The sequence below is a fragment of the Podarcis liolepis genome (genome assembly GCF_965112155.1).
Source record: "Podarcis liolepis genome assembly, chromosome: 1".
Taxonomy (NCBI): Eukaryota; Metazoa; Chordata; class Lepidosauria; order Squamata; family Lacertidae; genus Podarcis; species Podarcis liolepis.
The window spans coordinates 42,890,838-42,913,668 of NC_139554.1; the positions used below are offsets into that span (position 1 = coordinate 42,890,838).

A 22,831-nucleotide genomic window follows, 5' to 3' on the forward strand; every position below is an offset into this window, starting at 1 on the left:
AACAACCCTGTCTGGCTCTTCTTCCTTTTCCATACTGTTTATACTTCAAAACAGCGGTGGAAACCTTTCGCCCGTGGCCCTAATTTGGCCTAGCAGGGGCCCTAATTTAACCCGTCAGGCTGTTTCCCCCAAACCATGTCTACCTACTAAAGACACAACTGCATATGAACTACTGAAAAGTCTTCTCCCAATGTTTCCTTGGAAAGCCAGGCTCAATGATGGTCAGCTGATCAGTGCTGACAGCAATACCCCCTGAAGTTGTCCATTTGCAGGCACAGTTTGAATCCAGCTGGGGAACCTCAAACATTCTATCTCCCTGCCCCTCTTCAAACACAAAGCCTATACAGTGGTACCTCGGGTTAAGAACTTAATTCGTTCCGGAGGTCTGTTCTTAACCTGAAACTGTTCTTAACCTGAAGCACCACTTTAGCTAATGGGGCCTCCTGCTGCTGCTGTGCCACCGGAGCACGATTTCTGTTCTTATCCTGAAGCAAAGTTCTTAACCTGAGGTAATATTTCTGGGTTCGCGGAGTCTGTAACCTGAAGCATCTGTAACCTGAAGTGTATGTAACCCGAGGTACCACTGTATTATACAATTACCAGAAGTGGACAGCAAGGAGGAGGAGCTAAAAACACAATCCCTGCTACAATCCTGTACCTCACCAAATCAAAGATATCCAGTAGTACAGTAGTAAAACAGCCACAGGTAGAGCAGCGCAGTCCTTTCCGCTGAAAGTAAATACCCAGCCTATCAGATCTATCTAGGGCATATCACAACCTAATCTCCTTGCGTAAGTCAAGCATAATCAGCAGAACCAGCTACCCATCCTAGTCCTAGGCTCTCACCCAGAGCCATCCACTTCCAGTCCTGTTTCTCACTCTGGGGGAAGAAATATTAGACCAGATCACCAGCATATGGCTTCTCACCCCAGACTCCCATTCAACAAAACTCAGTATCCCCTAGGAGACTAACCATGCTGTAATATCACTGGCTGACGCTTGCCCTGATTCTGAAATGGTGACTGTGCCCCTGCCGACCCCACTGGGGGATGCCTTGCCACTTGTGGCCAGCCTGGTCTTTATGGCCATTAGATGTTCTTTTGACACTCAATTCTGATTTATATAGATGCACACTCCCCCTACAGCGTGCAACTTGTTTTCCTAAAATGCCTGGTTAGCAAAAGTCTTCCCCTAGCCAAGTCTGACAGGTTTTTGCTGCCTGAATTGATGGATCTAACCTTTTCTTGATCTCTGAAATTTCCTGTTCAGTGACTGGAATTCTTAAGTTTGACATCTGGTTTCCCTAAGCTTGGCAGCCTGCAGTAGAAGATTTGCTAGTGCAATACTAGATATTGTTCTGGAGGTGGCAGTAACACCAGTTTCGCATAATATAAAATAGTGAGCAAAATTCAGTATATGCATAGTCCGAAATGTCAGTTAAAGAGCTGTGCAACAAAAGATAAAACCCCTTTCAGGTGAAAACTTTTAAAAGAAAGATCCTCAAAACAACTGCAGGCATTATAGCCTAGAATGAATACTCCAGCTTAAAAACACCTGACAGGGTTCGTGAAGATCTCACCTCTAATTCAATATAACAGGTTCAATGCAGCCAGTTTCATCTAATTTAACTGCAATATTAATATTATATTAGCGGCCTGTTACCTAAAATATATCCAAGCAACATTACAGAATAAAAAATTCATATAAAATGTTAACATTCCATCCAACATTTATAAAAAACAGCCCCACCATAACAGCGATAGAAAAATTACTTATCACCGCTTACTTGCAAAATTTGCATGGCCTACCAAGATGCACCAGACAGCCACTTTGCTCCTCCAAGGTCATTTTGCCGCTGTGCTGCACTGAATTCAGCCACGGTTTGGCTTTGTGTGCTGTCCAAACCTGGGTTGTGGTTTAGTGTTCTCCATACTAACCATGAGCTGCAAACCAGGAAAGCTAGACTGCAAGCCAGAGATCATGCAATATAAACCATGGCTTAACTTGGCAAAGCACAATGGCTAGAGAGCAGCAAAGTGGTGGTGATCTTTTCTGCCAGAGCCTGGCTAAGTCACGGTTTGGCTTAGCATGACATATGAATCAGATCAGTAGGATTCAGCAGTTTGAATATTTAGGTTCACCTACTACCTATTTAAAATGACATATTTTTATTTTAAAAATTACTCAGAAATCGGTTTAGAAAACTGCTCGAAAAGGAAGAAGGATAAAATAAAAACTAAAGTGTAGAATTAATAGGCTGTCTATCTCTGAAGACAGATACAACTAAAAATGAGATGGCATATTATTTGGATCTGTTAAATCATCATCTTCACACATGAATGACACTCAAACACTACCTCCTTTGTGATGACTGGCAACTCTGAAGCCAAACTCAGCCAGTGAGCAGCTGCCGAGTTATCTCCCAGTTCCCTGTAGCACTGCAAGAGAGAGTGGGGAGGGAAAGCAAAATTAAAACAAGATAGAACATTTTATGAGGATGTGTATTCCATTAATAAAAAATATAATTTATCTTTTCAAACACTGAAACCCATAGAGAACAGAAGAGGAGACGCCTGGAGAAAGCACTTTCCAAAATATATAGTAGGCTGAACTCTAAGAGAGAGGCATCAGAATGGGTGACATCAACAGCCCAGGTACAAGCCCATTAAGCTGTACTATTCACTTCAGAATGATGTTCAAGAGGATGTTGTGAGCCGGTGACGCAAGAGTGAATGTGACATTACATTCAGCACTGCTCTTGTGGTTGTGAAGTTTGCACTTGCACCCCTGCAGAACAAGACTGCATAGTGCTGAGGCTGCCACACCCCTGGGGGCGGACAGGCATGGGGCTGACACCCTCCTCACAGGCCTATTTAGCAGAATTTGTCTAACCATCTTGGGACATACTTTACGCTTTGCTTTCACAGAATCACCAGTGGAATCAAAATACCCTGATTCGCCTCCAAAAGGCGCACTCTTCCATTGTCTCCCGAGACAGACGGATGCCAACAAAATTTTGTACAACAGATCATTTTCTTGGAATATAAGAATTTAGTCATTTAGTCATGTCCGACTCTTCGTGACCCCATGGACCAGAGCACACCAGGCACTCCTGTCTTCAAACACTAGCTAGATATATATATAAAAGTCCTACTGTCAGACTGTGAAACCCTATGCGTATTTACTCGTGTTAATCCCACCATGGCATGGCCAAACTTGGCCCTCCAGCTGTTTTGGGACTACAATTCCCATCATCCCTGACCACTGGTCCTGTTAGCTAGGGATGATGGGAGTTGTAGTCCCAAAACAGCTGGAGCGTCAAGTTTGAGTGTATGCAGGATTACAGCCTTAGTTAAAATGGAATGTTAGGGTGAGTGATTTTTTCAAGTGACTCAGGTAAGTTATTTTGCTAAGAGGTATAGGATAGTCTAAATACAACTACTAAAAAGTGTTTAAAATATTATTTATTTGTTTAATAAAATGTTTATACCACTTGATTGTAAAAAAACCCCCAAAGCAGCTTACAAAAGATAAAACAGTAAAATCGAGAAAAATTCACAACCATACATATAAAAGTTAAAATACTAGAACAGATTAAAATTACCTCAACTTTCTAAGCATCTGTGAGAAGGCTTGTCTAAACAAGAATGTTTTTAGCTAAAGAGTGACCATGTGTATCATCATGGTGTGGTTTAATTGCACCAGAATCCCAATTCACATTTCAACTGTATCATAAGCAACACTGATATTTAGAATAGTAACTTTCCTATTTTATTAAAAGCAAACTTTTCTTGAAATGGAAGAATGACGAAGAAATCATAATTAAAATGAACTTAGATCTAGGCTTCTTAGACATATATATGGAAAACATTCCATGGGGGGGGGAATTCTTATAGTCCTGTACTTATAACTAAAGATTATATTCATTTCACATCCTAGTCATGTATGAGATACACAACGGCCCACAGTGTAGTAAAACAAGTAAAAAAGTAACCTGCACAAAGATTTCTGCATTTTGTTGACTTCTTTTTTAAGTTTATTACCACCTTCCAGTTTTTACAAAAGACTGTCAAAGCAATTAAAACTTGTGGCAACTTCAAATTCGAATATATTCCAAGCCAGGAACAGAATCTTAAAAACTTGTACACTACTCAACATAAAATGAGGTTGTTTGGGACTTGGGGAACAGAGTGATTTTACAGGGAGCAAATCCCTCTACACTCTTGCTTGGCTTCTCCTCTGGCTATTGTAGCAAAAGCCATTTGGCATTGAAACTTTCATGGGCTCCAAGTGGAGGTCACAGAAACAGGACAATGTAGCTCCAGGGGAAAAAATCATTCAGTTTGTGCAAACAAGAACATATTTCAAATCCTTTGTGGAACCAAACCGAACGCTTTCCACGTAAATCACAACACGATCTACAATATAGATACAAAAACCCAACAGCAACAGCCACTACCCAGTTGGAACCATAGATACTAGGGGCTAGAAAGCCTAATGATCATCTTGAGTGACACAGACCATTGGAAGGGTGTAGCATAGTTTTTCTAAATAAATAATGGTCTCACTCTGGATTAGGCAGTTTCATGTGTTCAAACCAAGCAGTCAATTCTGAACTTCTAATGTATGTAAGGGACGTGGGTGGCACTTTGGGTTAAACCACAGAGCCTAGGACTTGCTGATCAGAAGGTCAGGAGTTCGAATCCCCACGACAGGGTGAGCTCCTGTTGCTCGGTCCCAGCTCCTGCCAACCTAGCAGTTCGAAAGCACGTCAAAGTGCAAATAGATAAATAGGTACCGCTCTGGCGGGAAGGTAAACGGTGTTTCTGTGCGCTGCTCTAGTTCGCCAGAAGCAGCTTAGTCATGCTGGACACATGACCCGGAAGCTGTACACTGGCTCCCTCGGCCTATAAAGCGAGATGAGCACCGCAACCCCAGAGTCGGCCACGACTGGACCTAATGGTCAGGGGTCCCTTTACCTTTACCTAATGTACATAAACACACAACTTTTGTGGCCCAAGCAAACATACACTTACCTTGGCAATGTATATTCTTCCCACTTTTGAAAAACCAGCACTCAGATCTTCGGCCTACAACGAATACGAAGAATTAAAGATGATTCAGAGAGATTAGACTTTAGCTGCAGGTTCTACACTGTTCACCTGACAGAAACTGTCTGCACTCTAATGGGTCATGAAAATGGGGAGGGGGCCTATTAGAGAGAAACTTCTGCTACGCTCACATCATTTTAAGAAGCAGGGCTTTAAGATACTTCTGTATGTAGCCCATGTGAGTCAGTTACCCTTGTCCATCAAAATCCATGACCTGTACACCTAACAAAACATCTGGAGGAGCAGTCGTATTAGTCTGTTGCATCAAAAAGACCACAAAAATCTTGGAAGCTTACCCCATAGTATTTATTTTAGCCTTTAATGCAAGGGTGGAGAACTTCAGGCCTAGGGTCTGCATGCAGCCTTCCAGACCTATCTGACTCTCAGTGGTCCTGAATTATACTCTCCAGATATTTTTGCCTGGCTGAAATGTGTCCTTGAACTGTGATATTGTCTCACATTTGACTGGATGGAAGCTGGGAAAAGATGTGTGTTTATGTGTGTAAAAGTTTATTATTTATTGCACTTATTAGTCACATTTCTTTTACAAAAGGTACTAAAGGTTTACAAAATAGTACAAAGATTAAAACCATTATAAAACCAAAATTCTTTTGCTGTTGTTCAAATAGGCTTGAAAATGCTGAACTTTAGCTGCTTCTGTTGGTGGTTTGTGCACAACTAGTAACTAGCCATATTAGTGCTTTGCTCAACTGTTAGTACCTTTAAGAAATTCTGCAGTGCATCCTGAACAGTGGCTGTGGGGGGTTCTTCATACAAGGCAGCAGCAGTTTTCCTTTCCAACCATCCCAGGTGAGAGACCTGCATAAAAACAAAGAGGGGACCATAATCTTCCTACTATAACTTGGCAGCCAACACAAAACCACCTAGTTCATATGCCTATCTTGCCAGTGATTCCATTTGTATGGCAGAGGAACAGGATAGCATGCATCCGTCCTTCCAATAATAATGTAATGCAGGTGCTCTACAGAGACCAGGATATACCAGACAAGAGGTATTAACATGATTATTTACCATCAAAATAAGATGGCGGTGGCCTCCATGTGTTGCAATCATGTTGAATGCCACTTAAAATCTGCAGTAATAGGGAGGGCACCTACTCCCTCATCAGCAACTACAGAAAAGAATTGCTACATGGATTAAGAACCAATTAATCTAGTGTTAAAGCTATGGTTTTCCTAGTAGTGATGTTTGGAAGGGAGAGCTGGACCATAAAGAAGGCTGATCACCAAATAATTGATGCTTTTGAATTATGGTGCTGGAGGAGACTCTTGAGAGTCCCATGGACTGCAAGAAGATCAAACCTATTCATTCTTAAGGAAATCAGCCCTGAGTGCTCACTGGAAGGACAGATCCTGAAGCTGAGGCTCCAATACTTTGGCCACCTCATGAGAAGTGTTCTTGAAGCTACCAGCATGCGTTTGACCAAACTGCGGGAGGCAGTGGAAGACAGGAGTGCCTGGCGTGCTCTGGTCCATGGGGTCATAAAGAGTCGGACATGACTAAATGACTAAACAACAACAATCTAGTGTCTCCTCCCACCAGTATTCCTTCGTTTTTGAGATGAAATATTAGAGAAGTAGAGGTTGCTACTCCCCACTGCCATTCAATATTTAAATGACCATTTGCTTGTAATGACACTCTAGTTGATATTCTGTTTTGTTATCCGACACTACTAAATCTCAGCTGCAGCCAAGTTGGACTCTACTAGCAGTGGAAGAGCGAGCTAGCAGTCCCATTACCTGGACATCTTTTTTTTTTTTTTTTGGATGCCTCATAGTCACTGTACTAAATAAACTTAGCTCAGTTAAGTTTTTTTCAGTAAGTGAATGAATTGCCTTCAATTCATTCCTTTCTTTACACCATTGAAAAATATAAAGCACGTGATACAGTTTTTTAAATACCTGCAACCGTTTCTGATAAGAACAACAGAAGAAAAACACATGCTAAGCATTATACAAATACACTGTATGCAGGAGCCCTGGAGTGCTCCAAAACATCCTTAATCACATCCATGTGTGTTCAAAAGAGGGAAGTGTGATTGTTTTTACTGGAGTAAAATTATGGGGAAAGTGAAAGCATGCATTTGCCTGCAACTAATGCTTTTCTTTCACTATCCCTTTGTGTCCACTTCCCTTGCCCCCTCCAATGAACAAAGCACTAAATCAGGATCTTAAAACTACCTAGGATCTTGAGTTTCTTACAACTTGGAACTGCTTTCAGTATAATAGCATTTTCCCCTCTAGAGGAAGAGGAAAGAAAGAAAACAGATCCAGGTAATAAATCATGAAGATAATGTTGCTAATCTAGAACATGCACAATATATAGAGGCAGCAAATAATTTAAAGCCATCTACTAGTGCATATAATAGTAACGTTTCAAATAGAAGGTACAATAGGTTTTTTACAAAATTATTCAACACAATTCTAACTTGTTCAATTAAAAAAGGATCACTTTTCAAATATACCTCATATTCATAAAACAAAGCATGAACAGATTTTATACAAATGCATGTTGCCAAAAAGAAGCCAGCATCAGTTTGACACTAACTCACAATATAAATATCTTAACAGCTTTCTTATACTCACTACCCAGCAAACACAGGTATAAATCAGTAATCAGGATTAACAGTAGCAGCAGATGATCACACTACAAATCTCTGCAGTCAGACACATTACACTCCCATCTAAAACTACTTGCCATATGACACTTGTGGGACAAATCCAATAGTACTTTTTGCTCATTAGTGGTTGTTTTGTGCATGTTGCCTACTCATGCATTTTAAAACAGTGCTGGCTCTCTATAACAGCAGCTTTTAAGCTGGCCATCCCACATTACCTGGGAAACTCTATTTTGGTCAACTATTAGATTCTAGTGTAAATGTCTTGAAGACCAGTGAATTAGTTAGCAGCCACTAGCCTTGTGTGTGTGTGCACGTTTGAGAGAGGGACAGAAAGAGAGTGTGCGCATCACAAGGCCATAACACTCCATGCAAATTCCATCCCACTGCAAAGATCTAATTGAGCTTATTCTTAATGTTGCCTCAAACAAGTGATGCATCAACATTCAATTGCCAAATATAGGAAGAAGTGGAGAAAGGAGCTGTGGGACAGATTTCAACATTTTAAATCAGGAACTCTGTACCACAACAAAATTTTGAAGCATCACAAAACATTACAATTGCATCCATCTGCAATAAATGCAATAAAACTGAGTCGCTGAACCAAATCAATGAAGCAGACTATTTTTGTGAAGATCTTATCGGCAGCTGAAATTGCATAAAAGAATCCAGACAGTTAAACACAGAAAAACCCTAAGGCATTCAACAGATGTCTTTTATTTCCTATTCTACGCTGGCTTGGTCATGTCCACAGAATGGAAGATGGTAGGATCCCCAAGGATGTGCTCTATGGGGAGCTCGCTTCAGGCACCAGACCCATTGGCACACCAACTCTGTGTTACAAAGGTGTCTGCAGATGTGACAGAAAGGCTGGCAACATTAACTCCTCCAGGTGGGAATCTCTTGCAGACGATCGCATCACCTGGAGATTGGTTGTGCATCCACAGGACTGACCAGAGGAGGAACAGGACATTGTCTCCCGAGACAGGCAGGTGCCAACAACAAACAACAATATAGACAAAATAATTTGGCATGATGTCTTGTGACCTCAGAAATACATATTAAAGAAAATGATTTACCTGGTAACACCACCGGCCCAGGAGATAGTAAGATTTAGGGTCATCTGGTTTCAGAGCAATTGCTTTGTCTACATGTTTCTAAAGAGATGTACAGCAAAGACATTTCTCATTCATGAAGCACAATTTTAAGATTACACTCATTTTGAGATAAATCTATGATTCCACTAAAAACATGTTTCCTATGTAACAATGACCGAAAGCAGTAAACTATCAAAAAGCTGGTAATATAGTACAGTAATACCTCGGGTTACAGCCACTTCAGGTTGTGTTTTTTCGGGTTACACACCCACCAAAACCCAGAAGTACTGGAACAGGTTACTTCCAGGTTTTGGCTGTCGCGCATGCGCAGAAGGCCAAATCGCAACCCACGTGTGCGCAGACGCACCACTGCGGGTTGCGAACGCTGCGGGTTGCGAACGTGCATCCCCCACGGACCACGTTCACAACCCGAACATCCACTGTACTCGCTAATACAGTGGTACCTCAGGTTAAGAACTTAATTCATTCTGGAGGTCCGTTCTTAACCTGAAACTGTTCTTAACCCGAGGTACCACTTTAGCTAATGGGGCCTCCCGCTGCCGCTGTGCCGCGATTTCTGTTCTCATCCTGAAGCAAAGTTCTTAACCCAAGGTACTGTTTCTGGGTTTTGCAGAGCTTGTAACCTGAAGCGTCTGTAACCCAAGGTACCACTGTACTAGAGTCTATACCAAAGACACGACTCTCTGCAACTTCTTTAAGTCATTTCTTAAAATCTGTTAAAGGGCACAAATGGCATGTCCTCTTTTATGTCAACCACACATTTTAAAATCATCCTCCTACATGCACTCATAGTGGATGCTTTCCCACTGTGGGATCCCACAGCACTGGAGACTATTATGCAAAACAAACAAAAACACGGGAGGAACCAATTGTAGGGTTCAACTGAAGCAGAGACCCATTAAATTAATTGGCCCTATCTTCATGAATGTTTACTTCACACAGTCCTCTGAAGTACAGAACAGCACCATGGAAGAGTAGCACCCACACTGCATGTACATGTGTGTGTTATATGAGAAAGGGTGAGAGAGACAAAAGGGTGCCAGAAATGTATGGTGCAGAGTACCGGCTGAAGTAAAAGTCAGAATAAACCTCAGCCATAAATTTGTTGGGTAGCTTTAAGCAGACTATGGTTATAATCAGTTGGAAATCTTACTTGCAGCTTAGTCTTATAATATATTTGGTGTCCTTCCTATCATGTTCTTAGACCTTTTCAACACAATATCCCATTTTACTCCATTGCGATAAATGTCTTTTTAAAAGAGAAAAAGCCATCTTACCTTAAAAGTGTGCCCTGCTTGTATGCGTTTTTGTATACTTTCGTGTTCTGAAGCCTGGCCACATAAAACAGCATACCTGGAAATTACAGTAAGCCTGAGCATTAGTGTATTGCTCCAAAATCTGTTTTTTTTAGCATGGTGTTGTGGTTGTATTCTGGGGTAGGAAAATATCAAATGCTCCGTTGTCCAGAGAAGCCATGTACAAAGAAAACAGAGGGCAAGTAATTAACAACAGTTTACAAACACAAAGTTTTATACCTTGTCACTTCATAGGTATTTACACACACCCTGAATTGGTCCCCAAGGCTCAGGTGAGTCACTATCTCCTCTCAGGACTGCTTTACAGCCCTGGCATTAGGTTGTTCTCAGAGGGCTCATATCCAAACTTATCTTTGGCCAAGTTGAACTCCACCTGACAAACACCATCTATACCACTTGCTAAGTGGGATTTTGATGCCAGCCTTTGATACATGGAAAGTAGCTTGTGCAGGAGAAGGTTTTTTTCTAGACTCTCTAGAATCACAATAAGCTTGGTTAACATAAATCAAACAGAAACCAATCTGATCATGTCCGTAGAAATTGGGACCCAATCCAGCATTTTGTTCAAGCAGGCAAGCCAACCAACACATTCAGATCCAGGCTATTTCATTTGAGCTTATAAAAGGATGTCTAGGAGTAGTTGATGCATGAAAAGAGGCTGCCTACCAATCAAAGAAAAGGTGGGAAGCCATATTATTCAAGTATTACTTCTATACCTAGGAAGCAGAATGTCTAAGAAAATGCCAAATGAAATATAATAATCCTGTCTTTTAAAAATGCCAAATGGGGTATAACCATCCCTACATGTTTTGAGTATGATTCTTCTTTAGGGAATCAGCTGGGGGGAAATAGTGAACAAAATTTAACAAAATGCAAGTTAAATACAAGAAAACCTTTTCTAAAATATTTAATATGAAAGGACAGCTGTGAACATGAACTTATTTTTTAAAAGCTACAAATTCTTAAGTAACGCAGAAGTTCACAAGTTCAGTCTTCTGTTCTTGGAAGAGCCACGGACCAATGCATATTGTTAAACAGAGGGATCACCTCAGTGGGAAACAGACTGTGGGGAGAAGCCAAAGTAGAGACTATGGGGCAGGGCGGGTGGGTGAGACAAAGGAAAAATGGATGTTGCGCTCGTGGGGACATAAAGTGAAGAAAATACCAGAGGCTTTGACACCGAGTATTAGCTTTCTGCCATTTTTGCATGCACCTAGCTGCAACGTGGCATGTTATCAATGAACAACCCCACAATGAAGGGCTGCTGAAAGTTACAGGTCTGAAAGTTCAATGGTTCATATCAGATTCTAATTCAGGCTGCTCAGCAACTCCATAAAACATTAGGATGATCTAATGAAAGTTACTGCAACACTACTAAAAGTTTGTGAGATCTTTAAAATACAGTTTTACAAGGTTGTTTAAACAAGAGAAAGCCATATAACCCCCATGTGAACTCGTAGATCTTCAAATAAACACAGTTAATTACCTCCACGCTTGCCCTGAAGCAAGGCACTAGGAAACGCTTCCCAATAACTGCTTGTAAATCCTGTCATATTTACTTTCAGTTTCTATCACTGGGGGTAGCAAGAAGAATTTGAACAGCTTAACAAAAGCCTGCCATTAACAATAACTTTTGGGGAGTCTAGTATGAGCTGAAAGAACATAGTAAACATACACAGGATCAAGTAGTGACTGTCATCTCTTTTTCCTTCCACCTTTCCTGGTTAACATACTAAGCTGAGCCAGGCCTTCAAGAAGTGTCAAACTGTGCAGAAATTCACATTCTGCATAGCAACAGTGAGGAATGTCAGGGAGAAGGAAATGCATCGGCCCACATAGGGTTGACGAACTCAATACAGCATAATTCTCCCACCAGTTCTGATGCAGCTTCTCTCCTTGGAAAACAAACTGGGGAGTTTTGTCTCAAGTCTCACCTGCTGGTATCCTACAGCTCAAAGACGGCAGATGTTGATGGTTCAGATCTTGGAGCATTGCCATATAACTCAAAACTAAGCAGATTCCCATGAACCTTGGCCAGCTGAAAAAACAGAACCAGCCACCTAGGACTGCAGAGAGATCTGAAACGTCTACCTCACACCCTGCAGTACAATTACCGGTATATGCCTTGGCGGAGGTGGGGAGATTTATATCCCACCTTTTTTGGTAAACAGGCTTTACAAAGTGGCTAACAACCCCTGCTAATTTACATTAGCGCTTTTCTTCTTTCCTTTACTCAGTAGGTGGGAGGCTGGAAGAACAGCTGCAGCAATAGAAAGTCACCTAATCCATATTAAAAGGACTATGCAGTTCCTGTACGCATAAATGTGGCTCAGATAGAACATCCTAGGCTTTGTAAATCTTACAAAGCTGGGAACAAGCATCAGACCTGCACGCTCCCTCCTCAACCCTTACCTCATGCTTCAGATTTTGTACAGAGATCCTGGTTTGTGATCATTTTTCTGCTTCAGACATAACAGGGTCCTCTTCTACAAAATAAAATTGGATCTTCATACCAAAGCTGGTGTGTGCGGGGACGGGAGAAAATATTGTGTAGCCCCAACACCAATTCTTTGTTTAATAAACTATGGTTTGTGAAACCTTACACCCTTACATTTCAGCTGAACTGCTGAAATTGTAGGCTGCAGGCCAAGATAATGTGTGATTTTGTCCTCAAAGTGCTTAGCAAACAAGTCGCAATGGGACTTCTATAGTGCTCCAAGATCTCCCTGGAGAAAACTTCACTATATAAAAAGGAAGAAACCAGAAAGATCTCACCCTCCCATCCATATTTCATATAGCAAAGGGACCCCAAGTTTGAGAAAGATCTCAAACTTTTAGTTTTCAGCAACAAACTGAACAATTTGTCACCCACCATCTGCTGAATCTATTGCATACCTCTTAAGCTATGCAGTACTACTTAAATACTTGCTGTATGAAATTGTCCCTAGCCTCCCTTGTGCAATGAAGTCCAGTTTTATCTCTCTCACACACAGAGAGAGCCATATGGGGTAAAACAGGTTTTTCTTTTACTATAGTTCATCCATCCCTTCCTCTAAGGAGCTCAGAGAGGCATACATGGCTCTCCTCTCCTCTCTGCTCAACCTCATTTTTACCTTCACAACTAAAGAGATGTGCTAGCCTAATAGATCAGGAGCCCACATTTAACCCTGTGAGTTTTACGGTCAGGTAGGAATTTGAATGCAGTTTAGAGTGATGCATGTGTGTGTGTCATCATGTACATGGTTGCAAGGGAACATGCTGTTCTCAAGATGCAGTTACAGGAGCACCAGCAAGCTTCTAAACCAATAGTACAGAGCTTTCCAAACTGCGCATCATGACACACTAGTGTGTGTCGGCTGCAGTGTGTAGGTGTGTCGCATGAACACTCTTCTTGGGGCTGCAAAGGGTTAGTTTAACCTCCAGCTTCCTAGTAAAACTGAATTACTGTGTCGTGAAGTGATGCAAAACTGAATTGCTGTGTCATGAAATGAAGCATATCCAAAAAGTGTGTCACCAACTTGAAAAGTTTGGAAAGCTTTGCGATAGTAGATGGCTTCCAGCTGCCTGAATCTTCCCTAAGATGCTCATATAGGGGGAATGAGAACATGAATAGTGCCAAGATCAGCTCTCCCAACATGGTTATTCTTCTTTTAAAGCAGCCGTGGAGGGTACCTAATTTGATAGGGGCAGTGGCACTGGGGGCGGGGATTACTTCTTTCACTCCTGACCATCCTTTGAAGCTGCCATCTGGCATGCAGGAAAGGAAGGTGGATATCTAGGGACAATGGGTGTAACTTTATGTCAAGGATCACACCACACATACTGGAGTTTTGTTTTTTCTCCATCCTTGGGGTTGCAAACCTTTACTGGAGTTTTTTATATTATTTAACTGCTCTAACATAGAGAAGTACTCCACAAAATACTAATGGTTTAAATTCTGAAGCAAGAAAAAAAATACTGCATTTCCCCTCCTCCCAACTGTATCTTTTATTGCACACCAGCTTTCCCATTAGCTATAAAAAAAACAGGCTTGCTATTTCATTCCTGCCACAAGGTCAATCAGTGAAGGAAATAATTCAAGCTGACTTTTAAATGAACTGTTTCCTGAAGGGAAATCTGCTGGATACAAGGAAAACACTTTCCTCGAAAATCTTGTCCATACAAAGAGAAACGTCAGGATAAGTTTCACTTAATGAAAATTTACGAAGTTTGAATTCATTCAGCCAGCTAGTTCTTCCCCCTCCTCCAAAAAAGGAGTCTTGTGACACCTTCAAGACTAAGAGATTTATTGCACAGGAAGATCAGTCATTCACAGACCATACTAAGGGTCTGCTAAAATTGATTACTATCCAGAGTCAGAAACCAGAGCAATACGGCTGCTGATATGGATACGGCCCTATTTTCCCTTCTGAATAACCACATTTTCAAAACAGTGAACAAAAAGGGAAATAGATGTAAGAAATCTCAGTGACTGCTTTGACATCTGGACTAGAGGTTGCTGTGACTCATTTTTTTAAAAAAAATTCCTAGAAGTTTACCAAACTGGTTGTTTTATTGGGCAGCACGGTTTGTATTATAACATAGCAGCACTGAATGAAGGAGACAGCTTCCACCAATAAAAAAACACACATTATGAAACTTGGGTAAGGTAATTCATAGAATTCAACTGTTTAAGCACTGCTGCTTAGTAAAGCATCTACTGTTACCAGAATCAAAAGCAGCCTAGTTGATGGATGCGGAAGGAGCTGTGGCTCTCCAAATAATGTTAGACTACAGATCTCAGATTCCCTGACCAATAGCCATGCTGCCTGGGACTGATGGGCACTGGTCCAACAACCTATAAAGGAGCACAGGCTCCACTTGATGCAAAGAAATTCCTTAGGTACGGTTCCTTTTCTCCCCTATATTCCATCGTGACCAACAGCTCTAGAGAGTTTCAGTGGCTACTCTGCAAATCTCCCTCTTCCTAATAGCCATCTAAAGGCCAAGTTACTTTCAGGATGCTTTTGAACACCTGCTTCCTCAGCAACAGCCACAAACCTGGGTGCAGTGCACCCCATGAAAGTACTTGCTACATGTCACCCACCAATCACTGTACAGTGGACCCTCCGGATATGAATTAAATTCGTTCTGGGGGTCCGTACTTAACCCACAAAGTCCGCAACTGGAGGCACCGCTTCTGCACATGTGCGCACGGCGAAACCCGAAAGTTACGTATCCAGAGCGGTACATAATTTGAGGGTCCACTGTACTTGTAAGTGGAGAAAGTCAGCATCTACCTACCGATGAACTTTTGTTAATAGAGACAACCTGGAACAACTCCAAATTATGTAGCTCTAAATCTAAACATGGCAATTTATCTCAGCATGTCTTATGGACCTTTTGGGTTATCCCAAAACAACGTACATAGAATTCACATCAGGAAGAATGGGCACATGAAGTTTCAAAAGCCCATGTTTCGTGAACACAGTTTGTTCATAAAAAAACAACCACCACCTCAGGGACATTTGAGAGCTGCAGTTTTTCTGTACACCCCTTTAAAAAACAGAGGCAACTCATGTGCCAGAATTCCATTTAGGTCTGGAGGCCTGCCTCACACATCTTGCAATTGACTCTCTATGTTCAGTCTCGAAAGGCAAATAACAAACGTTGACTTCTTAGGATGTCTGTAAATATTTTCAGAACTACTCTAACTGCATAAAGGACTGATAATGCTGCACCTGCACTGTTTCCTCTCCAGAGACCACTCTGAAATCCCCTCCTGCTCTTGTTGTACTTCCAACATTTCTTTCAACAGCAAATGCAAACAAATGCCAAAGCAAACAAGCAACTCCTCCTCCTGATCCTTAATTCACAGAGTATGTTTTTAAGGAATGCAGAGGCCACAGACATGCTGAAGCAATGGGGGATTTTCAGTTGTTTTTATTTTGCTAGGCCTTCGGGAATTCACATATTGGTGCCGGAGCACATTAGACCGCACGCTTTACAGCACACGGAGTTGCCCTAGTTTTTGACAGGGGTGCTTATTTTTCTCCCTCTACCATGCGATTAAATGTTACAACTACCGTATTTTTTGCACCATAACACTCACTTTTTTTCCTCCTAGAAAGTAAGGGGAAATGTCTGTGCGTGTTATGAAGGAAGTGCCTACGGGTGGCATGCCTACGGATTTTCCTCCTCTAAAAACTACGTGCGTGTTATGGTCGGGTGCGTGTTATAGAGCGAAAAATACGGTAGTTTTGGAAGTCATGGGATAAGCTTGGGACATCCTATTAAAAACAAGGCTGGGTCAGCCACCCATGTTTTCTCATGTATTACATCGCACCAGCAAAACATTATATTTCCAGAAACAATACCTAATGACTCTGAAGCTCACCTCTTACTGCTGGCAGATACAGAACTTTAGTCTCTTCCCTCTAGCAGCAGATGGGAATTCCAACAAGAGGCTCCCTTTTACTGCTTGGTAGAAAGGATAATGCAATGAAACCCTTCTCACATTCCCATGAGACACCAAATTTAGACCACTGTGTGCAAGAATTCAGTATTTTTGTTTTAGAACCCTTGAAAGGCTATCCGATAGCAGTGGGTCTTCAAACACTTAATTCTGTTCTTGCCTTTTGGAAAGTTGAATAATACACCACTCAGCAGAAAGGCGGAATGCTTTTTTTCTGGGGAGACGCAGGGGTATGCATATCTCTAAACATTTTGTGAATCTAAGTTTGGCCTCATTGAGGGGCATTGTTTCAATATGAGTAGGAAAATGAGAGTACCCCTAAACATTTTTTTTAAGACAAAAAGCACTGGGCACACATGAAAGCTATAGCAGTTCTTCATACTTCACACTCTCAAATCGCCAGAGTATAAGGGGTTGATAACCACAGTATTAAGCTCACCTTAATTACCACCTCAGTTTTCTAGCAGGTTAAACATTATATGTGAGTTTTACAGGCACAGTATATAAAAGGTTCAACACGAACGATGCTTTATAAGCAGCCCACCTGGCACTTAAGCCCATGACACTTAAGCAGCAGTGGCCAGCGTGGTGTTGCTCATCTGGCTTCCCCACCCCACACATCACTGCCAATTACCAAGAGGGACAAAGCAGTGGAGACTGTGGTGGAGCCACAGAGGCAGAGGCAATCCAATACTCCTAACTGGGCGCCCATGTTGAACTCCCTGTTGTCATGTCCCTCCCTCTTTCAGTAACCAGCAGAGATGCAAGCATTGGGATGCCAGGTGAGCAACGCTGCCTCACCTGCACCACCCCTGATGGCTACTACTGCACTTAACAGAAAAAATATTGACATTTATGGGACTCCTCTGAAGTCATTGCTGTTTTACCTGTAACAATGGCTTATTAGCAGCAGCAAGTGGTATCTATATCATAATTTTACAGTAAGTAGTGTTGTTCTTGGGATTTTAAAATCACAGCTGTATTGCAGCTGAACTGCAGACTTGCAGAAGAAAGAGATTAGGAGCCGGCAAAAGAGGAGTCATTTGTTTTCTCGAAGCAACAGAACTGTCCAAGATATATGCCTAGACTCTGGGGGAAAGCAGTAAATTACTAGATGAGGGCTCATAAGACACTGATACGAATCATATTCTCAGAGTCAAAACATACTTATTATTCTAACAGCCAAAAAAAAAAAAAATCCTCTGGGAGAATTGTTCTGAGCCAGTTTGTCATTAGCTGACAAGAGCAAATGGGGAAAACATATTTTGATTAATTGTAAACAGCTCTGTCCATAAACTCAAACTCTTCTGCCAAATGAATAAGTAATTGTGGAAGAAGGATAAATCAAATCTGTACATTTAAGAAGACAACAGCTCTGTATGTGGACTATACTTCTGAAAAGTTTATGTCTAAAGTGACAACATATAGAAGGCCAATATATAAAACAATTCTCCTCTTTTTGCCTTTTCTTCACAAAGGAAGTAATTACATACCACTGGTGACACTCAGCACTTTGATCTCCCATCTGCAAAGCTGTTTCTGCCTCATCCTTTCCTGCAACGAAAACCAACAAAAATAAACTTATTTGTGTGCCGCATTTTAAACACTTAACCCTTCAAATACTTTGAAACTGGAGATTAACAGCGTACAAAGAAGTTTCACACATTCAGTAAGCAGATATTCTTCAGAAAACAGCAGCCTACTGCAAGGATGGCACATTATGACAGCTGAAGAGCTGCACCTCACCATCTGACACTCTTGGAAATAGAACCCATAGGTTTTTGGCTCACATGCCTCCCAACCCAGAAAACCAGATTAAGGTTGCTGCCTGAGATCAAGCTTCACCCCTAATATTTGTGGAGCTGTCACAAAGGGAGAGACAAGGCAGGAATGAGCAAGAATTTAACTACACTTTTAAGAGAGACATGTTACATATGATGTACCATATTCAGATGGGAAACTATAGCTTTGAATCTGCCAGCTTCCCAACTCCCATAACAATGTGTTCTCAGGGTGCAGACTGTAGAACTGCAGCCTTAGAGTTCCAACATCACAAACAGCCTACTTTTGCCCTATCAGAAAGAGAAGTAGGTGGTTGCTGTCTGACCAGGAGGCAGCAACAAAGGAGGTAAAGGAAAGTGGACAATTTTGAGACAAACATAAGCTCAGGAATTTGAGGAGGAGTAAAGCAGTTTGTAGCAGTGATGTGAATCAAAAGTGTGGGCTAGCGCAAGCATCCAATATAGATGCAGCTATTCAGACTTATTGTACCATTCATGCTATGAAAGTCTTGCATTGCATGATAAAAAACAGCAAAAGCAATTGCAGCACCTGCCAAGCAGTTCTCCGAGTACAATTCTGTTTACAAGATTCTTTAACACATGATTTCATTTTAGGAGTAAGAATAATCCACCGGGGCGGGGGGCTGTAATTTTAAATTGAGAACCAGTGTAGTGCAGTGGTTGGACTAAGACCTGGGAGATCAGGATTCAAAGCCTTGCTCTGCCATGAAACTCACTGGTGACCTACCTCATAGGGTTATTATGAGGACAAAATGGGGAGAGGCAGAGAATCAATGTATACCACCTTGGGCTTCTGGGAGGAAAGGTGAGATATAAATGGAACAAACAAACGTGTGTGTGTAACCCACATTTTTCCAAGGCAGGCAGGTAAATAAATGCCCAATACAACTCACTGGTAAAATGCACCCACCCTTATCTCAAAGTGCCTTCTTACCATCAGACGCGTAAGATAATTTCTCATCTGCATCCTCCGTGATTTCATACATATCACTATAACCTCGGGCCAGGCGCCAAAGGAAATCCTGCTTGTCACCATACTGTAGATAAAACAAATGTTAGTTCACATTGATTAGTTCACCTGATTCTAGATTCAGGTAGGTAGCCATGTTGGTTTGACGCAGTCAAAATAAATAAAAAAATTGTCCAGTAGCAACTTAAAGACCAACTAAGTATGTTCTGGGTATAAGCTTTCGCGTGCATGCAGCCTGGTATCTGAAGAAGTGTGCATGCACACGAAAGCTTATACCCAGAACATACTTAGGTGAACTCTAAGGTGCTACTGGACAATTTTTTTATTTATTAGTTCACCTGTTGGCTTAAAAGAAAATGGGATTTCGAAGTATAACATATTGCAGGTGTTTTGTTTTGTTTTAAACGTAGCTTGTGAACAATTTGACAAGCAGTGGAATAATGCTCTAGACGAGCAAAACCAACTCAATAATTCATTTAAATCTCTTCACTTGCCTGAATTAGTAAAGTGTAATATGCTTCTCGTTCTTGAGATTTTAATAAAGTAACTATAGGATGCAGGTCAGACAGTCAAACACTTATGTCAAATAGAAACCTTCCTAGAACAAGTCCCTGCTCCTGCAAATAAACTGTTCCTCTGCTGGTGTCACACTGGGCCTACTTTGCAAGCAGACAAAGGTGCCAAGCTTAAGCAGCATATAGCATATGTACCACAGCCATGACCACTAGATGGAATACACCAGCCATGTGCACATTATGCATGGCTGGACAGTGCTCCCCCTTGTGGGGACAGAACTGGGAACTAGAGACCTGTGTAAGACTTCATAAAATCAAGTTGGCCACTACAGAGCCAATTACCGTAATTTGGTACAATGATATATAAAGCAGATATATAACTACTGACATGGCTATAAGTTCCAGGCTCATAAACCTAATTTTACCATGGGGTTGGGACAGGGAGAGAATATGAGGCGATTTCTCAATAACTGGGCGAGTATTAAGGCAGAACAAACAGTTCTTAGATAATACTGCAGATCCAACTTCATGCATAGCAAGTAGGTTGCAGCAGTTGGGTAGGGCACCCTTGGAGCGGGAGTAGAAGACTTGAGATAGCATTAGCAACACAAAAAATGTAAGAGACACATTAGAAGAACAGACTGAAAAATGACTGCAAATGAAGATGGGAAAAGTTTGGGTACTGGTAAGCTTGATTTGATTCCCAAACATGTTGCAAACAGCTGACCATCTGACTTGTTGACATGTATATATAAAGCAAGTTTGTATCTACATTTCATGAAACAATTATGCCTAAATCATCACTGTAATAAGTCTGAGGAGAGCTTTGCTATCAACTTCAGAGATGCTGCAGTTCCACTTTTAAACACATTAGGGGATTGAGTTACTGTATGTTTCAATACGCAATAAACAAAACATAATTTAATACTTTTAAGAAGAGGCCAAGTCCCACAGGCTTTGAGGGTTTTAATTTTCTAATGGCAGCATAAGCAATGCTGCATTTTAGATGCCTGGTCTCATTTAGGATTGTGGTATAGACAAGACCTTGCACAACATCCTGTTCTGCTCTCCCTGCTGGTTAGCTCAGCTCAAGTTTTTCTGGGAAATTGCTAGAGTGAACTTTACCACTAGTTTATTGTTAAGCAGCTGTTGGAATCCTTCTCTCTTCTCCTGTTCGCTCCCACTGTGCAAGCGATCTGCTTGCTGGAGCAACTGACCAAGTGCTTCATCTGTAGCAGGGTCCAAAGTCAGTGTTTCATCCTCATTGACAAGGTCTAAGGAATCCCTCCTTGCCGTTCTCACAGTCTCACAACTTCTTTCATCTTCTCCTTCCTCACTCTCTTTATCAGACTCGCGGTCATAATCAGACTCTGCGTTGGCTGTAGTATAGCTTTAAGACAAATTGCAGAAAATCTGTCATTACATCAACACGACATAACCTAAATTTTATAATCAAAGCTTTTAAAGTCAATAGATTTCACATCCTAAGAAATAGAAGTTTGTGCCTGAACTTTGTTAGCGGCAGAAGCTTCTCCCTAAGGGAGTTCCGTTCATCACACTTCCACTAGTAGAAAAGAGGGAAGAGGCTAACTTTTGCTGGTTTTTCCTTCTGCAACCCCTCCCAACCTTCAAAGATCTGCTCAAGAGGATGGGGAGACTCTCCAGAACAGTGTTGGCGGGGCTATAAATAAATATCCTCTTCTGCCCTTCCACTAATGAGATACCTCTTCTGGATCAGAAGTGGACTGAAGGAGCCCTTCTATTCAGGGAAATTTGGATCCAACTCTATGAACAGAATGCTAATATAGGGGGCCAAATCCTAAACTTCCTGCTATGCAACAGCTTTTAGTATCAGAAGCAGATACAACATACAATACAATACAATACAACAGGGCTAACGGCCTCAAAGTCTGGAACTGAAAAACAAAGCCAAAATTCCTGACCCACAAACCACAGCACACATGCATAGGCCATCAGTCTAATTCCCAACTGAGTGGGTTGTAGCCAATGCTAGTCCTACTCAGAGTAGACCCATTGAAATTAATAGATAGGATTAATGTAGGGCCATTATTTCAACAGGTCAACTAAAACTTAGATACAATGCACTATCTGTCCCAGCTCCATCGGAAAAATACTGCATTTTCTAAAAATAACATTTTAAGGAATTTTTAATAAGTAGTAAACTAGAATAAAAGTAGAACTATACAACCAAAAACCATGCTGATCTTGCAATGTATTTCACAACACTGTCAAGAACTGTGAATCTACATCCTACAGAATGATAATTACTTGACAATCTTCTATCAATAAGTCATGGCAGTGATGCCAACATACTGTGCTTTAGTTAGTAAGTGTTAGCTTATTTCTACATCTTCCTACATCATCCCTCCACGCATTCTTCAGTGCACTTCTAAGAATTATTCCCACTCCTGCAGCTGAGTTACCCACTACACCTTTATTTACTTTGCTTACACAGTTTCCCAATACATTTTTGGAGTGCTACCTCTGATGTGGGACATAATATGTCACTCCAAACATTCAATTATTTGCAGTACTCAGACCAGAACCTTCGTATGATTTTATATTACTACAGTGGTGCCTCGCAAGACAAAATTAATTCGTTCCGCGAGTTTTTTCGTCTAGCGAATTTTTCGTCTTGCGAAGCACGGTGTCGGAAAAGTTTGGGAAAAGCTTCAAAAATCGCCAAAAACCTCAAAAAAGGCTACCACACCGCGTTCTATGAGTTGCTCCTCGAAGTCAAGTCGCAACTGTATTAAGGGTGTTAAGAAAAAGGAAACAAACTTGCAAAAAACGCAAGACGTTTTCGTCTTGCGAAGCAAGCCCATAGGGAAATTCGTCTTGCGAAGCAGCTCAAAAACCGCAAAACCCTTTCGTCTAGCGAGTTTT

General features: G+C 41.3%; 1 protein-coding gene across 9 annotated transcripts in view; it reads right to left on the minus strand.

Annotated features, from left to right (window-relative positions):
• The window catches only part of RMDN3 (regulator of microtubule dynamics 3), a 34,801-nt gene that overhangs the window by 5,250 nt on the left and 6,720 nt on the right, over positions 1–22,831 (minus strand). For 7 of the 9 annotated variants that reach the window (XM_083508939.1, XM_083508940.1, XM_083508942.1 and 4 more), the window contains exons 5-12: positions 21,050–21,314; positions 19,374–19,476; positions 18,131–18,191; positions 10,145–10,220; positions 8,829–8,906; positions 5,832–5,930; positions 5,037–5,090; positions 2,358–2,438 (exon numbers count right to left, since the gene is read on the minus strand). In XM_083508939.1, coding sequence (XP_083365065.1) covers positions 2,358–2,438; positions 5,037–5,090; positions 5,832–5,930; positions 8,829–8,906; positions 10,145–10,220; positions 18,131–18,191; positions 19,374–19,476; positions 21,050–21,314 — 817 coding nt within the window. Of the gene's footprint in view, positions 1–2,357; positions 2,439–3,454; positions 4,620–4,985; positions 5,091–5,831; positions 5,931–8,828; positions 8,907–10,144; positions 10,221–18,130; positions 18,192–19,373; positions 19,477–21,049; positions 21,315–22,831 lie in introns of those variants that run through there. The other 2 variants (XM_083508947.1, XM_083508946.1) reach the window with 2 other exon arrangements.